This window comes from Mus caroli, chromosome 11, assembly GCF_900094665.2.
Source record: "Mus caroli chromosome 11, CAROLI_EIJ_v1.1, whole genome shotgun sequence".
Lineage (NCBI taxonomy): Eukaryota > Metazoa > Chordata > Mammalia > Rodentia > Muridae > Mus > Mus caroli.
Genome location: NC_034580.1, coordinates 75,839,364 through 75,845,987, shown reverse-complemented (window position 1 = coordinate 75,845,987; position 6,624 = coordinate 75,839,364). Strand labels below are relative to the sequence as shown.

General features: G+C 49.1%; 1 protein-coding gene across 2 annotated transcripts in view; it reads left to right on the top strand.

The window, feature by feature from the left end:
* Positions 1–4,340, top strand: part of Asic2 (acid sensing ion channel subunit 2) — a 1,137,334-nt gene extending 1,132,994 nt beyond the window's left edge. The window contains exons 8-10 of one of the 2 annotated variants that reach the window (XM_021177009.1): positions 1,076–1,155; positions 2,877–2,945; positions 3,346–4,340. In XM_021177009.1, coding sequence (XP_021032668.1) covers positions 1,076–1,155; positions 2,877–2,945; positions 3,346–3,447 — 251 coding nt within the window. In that variant the 3' untranslated portion in view covers positions 3,448–4,340. The remainder of the gene's footprint in view (positions 1–1,075; positions 1,156–2,876; positions 2,946–3,345) is intronic. The other variant, XM_021177008.2, reaches the window with a different exon arrangement.
* Positions 4,341–6,624: the final 2,284 nt, after the last annotated feature.

Here is a 6,624-nt window from a genome sequence, read left to right as displayed (position 1 = left end):
ACACACACACACACACACACACACACACCTGTATGCCCCACGTCCCACTGCACAGCTTCAGAGGCACATCCATGCACACAGAAACCCTAGGCAGGCACACTTCATGCCTATATGCCCACATACTCATTATATTACATACACCTTCATAGCACACAGAGGAACACACCCACACCTACACAATGCTCACACATGCTGTACACACTCAGGCACACTTCAGCCACATCTATCACACACACACACATACACACACACACACACACACACACACAGTGTGCCTAGAAAGAGGTATGCACTCATATAAAGTGATGATCAGACATGCTGCCTACCCACATTCTGTACCTTGTCTATGCTAACTGCAATCCAGATGTGCTGCACACCAATGCAAATGGCACCTCTCACACCTGACGTGCTCCTACAGACATATGCACTACCCGGTAAGCTTGCATTAGAGCAAAGGGAATGGACAGGAACAAAAGGAGGCCATCGTGAACCTAGGTAGGTAGGGTTATCACATATAGCGGAACAAATAAGCAGGGTTATTACACACTGCTGAATAAGGAGGTAGGGTTCTTATACACAGCTGAACAAGGAGTCAGGCTCCACTGATCTCAGTAGGAGCAGTCTTCAGGCTGTAAACATCTGGGGGAGATGTCAATAGTGAACATTTTCTACACACACTATCTACATTCACACACAGACCTGAAGCAGGCTTTGCCATCCTCACCCAAGGAAGGTATTGCCTGTCCCATGAGGTATCAGCATTGGGGTCCTCAGCGTGACAGTGCCTGTGTCAATGACACACATCCACTCAGGACTTCGTTCACTCCCATGCAGGCTCGTGGACCTCATCCATGAGTGGCCAGCTCCAACCCTGCTGGCTAGTGACATACTTGACTCTCAATGTCAATGGAAGTGAAGGTGGGCCTGGCAAAGGGCTGGCCCTCCCACGGCCAGGCTCAGGCTAACCTTAGAGGGGGCACACTCAAGAGCTCTGGCTTCTGAGTTCATCGTCTCTTTACCCGTTCCTGGATCTGTGTGTAAAACGCAATCTCTGGTCTCTCCTCTTCCTCTGCAGGTGACATTGGTGGTCAAATGGGATTGTTCATTGGTGCTAGTATCCTTACAATACTAGAGCTCTTTGATTATATTTACGAGGTAAGACTTGGGGTTATCCCCAGGGGAAACGACAAGATGGAGGAATACCCAGACACAGAACCAAGCCTGGCTAAGGCAATAGCTTTATTCCATCCACACAAAGACACTTCTCCTAAGCATGGGGCAGGAATCTTAAGGAGAAGTGGATATGAAAGAAATGGCCACCCTCCTTCTCCTCCTCTCTTTGGACCTGTCCTACATCACAGAGAGGGAGTGGAGTGATGAGAAGAGGTCAGGCTGTGCAGACAACAGCCCTGAGTCCCTTCCACAGAGGGACCAGGGCAGGGTTTCATATCCTTGGTGAGTCCACATCTATATACAACATATCATACCCAACATATTATATGCACATGCATCACACACATATCATACTTAAGCATACATGTACCACCAATGTACCACATGCATTCCCACAACACTCACACATGTGTGCACTCACACACACACACATTCAGACCATATTCACAGATTTGCATACCACACACAGCACACTCAGGAGTACACACCACTCACAAGTCTGCCCTCTGAGATGCCTGTCTTCTACGAACTGTCTTCCAGAGCCTAGCCAGCCCGCAGGAGGGGTCAGTCCCCAGATAGGAGACTACAGTGCCTACCAGTCACTTCTGCCACTCACAGTCTGGGGGGCTATAACCGTTAGAGGTGCCTGGGGCCATGTTTCTCAAAGATTCTCAAACAAGAGGCCCAGGAGCATGTCAGCTCTTCCAACTTCCTAACCCAGGCAAGAGTAAGCCTGCCCAGGACCACTGTGTCCAGAGGAATCTGGGCAGAAAGCCAGGCTGAGCCGGCTGTCCAGAGAACGGCTGAGTTAGTAGGCTAACCTACCTGTGAATAGGTCCTTGCCAGCTCTGCCCTGCCCCAGTGATTACTTGGAGACCTCCACGTCCTTAGCCACAGATGGGCAATACCACAGATGGGCTGGGTGTGCCTCCCTGAAAGTGGTGGTGGTTCTAAAGGGTCTACAACACTCCCACACGGCATTGTCACTTGGGACTCTCTCCGCCTCTTCATTGTGTTTCCCTAGGAAAGAAACAAATACCCCTAGCAGTGATTTTGGTAGAGCTCCTTGTTCCTCAGCACTGCGACTGCAACCCAAATAAAGCCAGCTTCTTATTCTGCTTTATGCATTAATTCCTGTGAGAAGCAGTACAAAGTGAATGGCAAATTGAGCCACATTAGATAGCAAGTTTAAGAACTACCCTTAATTGCTATGAATAAAGTGTCATAACCTTGGGCGTGCATTCATCCTGTGGAGTTCTCTGCCCTTGGAAGTGAATAGCAAAGCTGGGTGTGGTGGTATATACTACTCAGCAGTGGGGAGACTGAGGCAGGGGGATGGTGAACTTGAAGCCAACTTGAGCTACACAGTGAAGAAGAGATCTGAGGTTCCATGGAGATCTGAGCATACCAGCGCCTTTAGCTTATATACGGGGGCGGGGGGAGGAGGCCACACAGCAAGGCAGAGCCCTCCCCATCCTCCTCCAAGATCTGTTTGCAGCAACAAAATCCCATGGAGTCCAAAAGGCAAGCTTGAGAAAATGAGGCCCCTAGAGCTGTCCACCAGGCAAAGTTCTCACCATTGTATGTAGAACCACAGCCCACACCATCACTGCCTGATGACTCCCTGACTCAACTCCAAGGAAGGATCTTTAGCCTTTGCACCATCCCCCCAGCCTGACTGCCATGTCCTGTCTTTCTTACAGCTGATCAAAGAGAAGCTATTAGACCTGCTTGGCAAAGAAGAAGAGGAAGGGAGCCATGATGAGAACATGGTAAGACCAGCTCGCAGTGCACTAGCTTGCGTCGGCAATACCAGATATCCTGTGTATCGGATATTTACATTACGATTCATTACAGTAGCAAAATTATAGTTTATGAAGGAGCAACAAAATAATTTTATGGTTGGGGGGTCACCACAAGAGGAACTGTATTAAAGGGTTGCAACTTTAGGAAGGTTGAGAAGCCCTGCTCTAGAAAAATCAAGTGCACATTCCAAGTCCAGACATCTAGCCCTTCCCCCCCTTAGCCATCGCAAGTCAACCAAGTCAGCCGCAAGTGTTACCTTGTACCCACTGGAGTATTTTAGAAGCTCCCACCGTGCCTCGCAGGACTTTGCCGTAGACAGAACTTTGCGATAGATAAATGACAAGTGCCCCTTTCTTTTCCCTGCAGAGCACCTGCGACACAATGCCAAACCACTCCGAAACCATCAGCCACACTGTGAACGTGCCCCTGCAGACAGCTTTGGGCACCCTGGAGGAGATTGCCTGCTGACACCTCTCAGGCAGCCCAGCACCTCCAAACAGACCTTAAAGGCCCAAGACCCAGGACAGGGGACAGCAAGCCCAGGTGGCATAGCCCCTGAGGACAGAAAGAAGCAAGAGCCCCCCCATATGCACACATTGCGAACTTCTGCCAAACCTCACCTGGCCACATCTGACATGAACGGTCCCGGGCCCTGCCTCGTGTCTGTCATCGGACCGATGAGTCGCGCTCCGGAACTGTCCAAGAACTAACCTGCCATCACATCTCACTGCCAGATGTACAAAGCACCTGCATGCTCAGACTTCTTACAGCGCCGCCTCCACTTCCGTCTTGTACATGATATTTTCTCCGTGCGGTTTCCGGAGGGAACCCACTCTGCTACCCGGGCAGTGGGACCAGGTTCCAGACCCAAAGTCACCCTGAGCCCAGCTCTGGAATCAAAACTGCACGGTCAAGAAGGAAACCACAGAACTCTCTACAACGTTTGATCCTTGTGTTGTTTGTGAAGGTTCCTAGCCTTGTCCCCCCAAACTGGCCCACGGGGCTCCTGCACTAAAGGTGACTAGTACCAAACTCCTCCTTCTTTTCTCAGCACCTGTGGAGGAAGTATGGTGGCCTGGGTGACCCCAGTATTTGTCCATGGAGCCACATTGTTCTCTCCCTGTGACACAGCTGTAGAGTCTGATTTTTGTTTGGGGCGGGGGCTGTTCTTGTTTGTCTATGGAAGATTGGTTTTGTTTTGCTTCGTCTTACGGTCTCTGGTTTTGATGTTCTAAGGTTCGGTTTGGGTTTTCCATTTCTTTTCTTTTCTTTTTTCTTTTTTTTTTTTTGGAGTTTATTTATTCGTGCTTCGAACCACAGTCATATTAAAAGCTGGTCTTGTGGAAGTGGCCACATCATCCTGCCTTTTCTCTGCATCCAGGTCTCTCTGTGTCTCTGAGGGCTAAGGAAAGCCTCAGACCCGCCAGCCAAAAGAACAGGCAGAGGGTTTACAAAGTTTCACCGACAGCACTTACCTTTATAAGATGTACGTACTGTGTATTTTATCCTAAACCACAACTTTGTTAGTTGACCACATGATCCACTAACAGGCTAAAGCCTGTGTGCTTCAAAACACCACCCAATGTAAGTGCTATAAAACAGGGAGAGATAGAGAAGGCTACCCACAACAGAAAACCTTAACAGAGATCTTCCTAGGCCCCCAAGCTCTGTCTGCTACCCTGGGTCCTTCTAACCCTGTTTGCAAGTTCAGGCTAGATATAGATCCAGTGTGGCCTCTCACCACCATCTGACCCTCTCCCAAGCCCAGGGTTCTACCCCTGTGAAACTGACCTACCTTGTCTCTCTGGTGGTCACATCAGCAGCACCTCGTTCTCTGTGGCTCCCAAGAGGATATCTAAATGGGACACAGGGTTGAAGATACCTTGGCTGATCACAGCTGCATGCCCTTTTGAAGCCTCTAGGTGGGAAATGATAACTTCTTATTTGGGCAGAATCATGCCACACTGCTTCCATGGCAACAGTTGTTCTAGGCCAGGGTTTTACTTTCAACCACAAATCCCTATGATTCCTGACCCTGCCTCTGCCCCAGCTGCAGAGACAGGTCTGATGTGGTCTGTGCCCCCATGTGCAAATGCACAAATAGAACAGGCCAGAACAGGGGTCCAGGGTTCTAGTGTCTGCTCTCGTCTCATTCTCTCCCCCACCCATCTCTACCCTGGGATTTCTCCATGTGCTGAACTGAAGAATCTCCTAACTAGGAGCTTACATCTGTGGCCCATGATCCTCTCCTCTGAGCAGCTGATTGTGGTGACTCTCTGACCCTCTCTGGACTCATTCCCTTGATTTGAGGATGATCAGAACTTAACGGTGTGAAGCAGAGGTGCAGGGCCAGGTAATGTAAGACCCCTTTAGATTCTAAGGCCTGAGGTCATACTACCCTCCAGATAAAGCAAGCTCTATACACACACATCGCATATATACATAAGCATGGCCGAAAGATGAAGGTGATGAAAACCGCAAAGACAGATGGGAAAGAGTCTACTGCAATGCCCACCCCCACGCTCACAGACAGCCAAACTCTCTTCAGGGGTTGCCCAAACTGTTAACAGTTCTTAAGAATGCAGAACAGCTTAGGTGGAAGGTTTCTGATGTTATTTTCTATTGTGGCGGCTGTCAATCATTAGTAGTATAATGTTGTTTAAGACACTGTATTACCTCACTGCTCTATAAGCTCTCACATGGGCTTCACTGCACTATGGTAACAGCAGGATTGCATTTCCCTCAGGAAGCTCCAGGGGAGGGTCCACTTCCTTACCTTGTCCAGCCACTATAGGCCCACCACTGTTCCTTGACTGGTACCTTGACACTTCCCACTTCTTTCAAGATAGCTGGAACGATGAAGTCTTCTCATATCACATAATCTTCCATGACCACATTTCCTCCAGCCCTGACCTGCCCTACTCTTCCCCTTTAAAGGCTCCTATGGGCCCACCAGGCTGTCAGCCCTGACCTCCCCTACTCTTCCCCTTTAAAGGCTCCTATGGGCCCACCAGGCTGTCCAGACAATCAGCTCCATTGCAAGGTTATCCCTTCAGGCATATCTGTAAAGCCTCTTTCCTATGTAGAGCCACATAGGGATCAGGATGTAAGTGTTTTCATGGGCGATTATTCCACCTATTGGACCTCATGGCCTAATGTTCTTGTTTCCCAAATGAACAGACCCAACTTGGGTGGGGGGAGACTGACCTGGGGTCACCCACAGAATGAATGACTGTGCTAAGATGTTCTCCTTAGCTGCAGGGCTCACAACTCTATTTGTAGATCTATAACGTTGACTCACTTAAAGCAAGAAGAGCCAGAAGTGATCTTTCTCCCAAGACTTGGCCAGGCCATAGTTGTCTATGAGATAAACTCACCCATCACTTCAGCCGACTGGAAAGTGTCCCACTGGTGGCAAGACCAGCAAATGTGGAAGGATGGGGGATCTGGAGGCTGTCCTAAGACTCTCCCATCAGGAACAGGGACAAAGGGAAGTGTCTATTTGTGTATGTAGGATCCTGTCTGATGCCCCTGCTTTCTTCCAATTTGACAACTTCAGACATTTTTAAAAATTGACAACTGAAGATGATATTTGAACTGCTTCAGTGGATTTCTAGCTTCCTTCCAAGAACAATAAATTAGAAA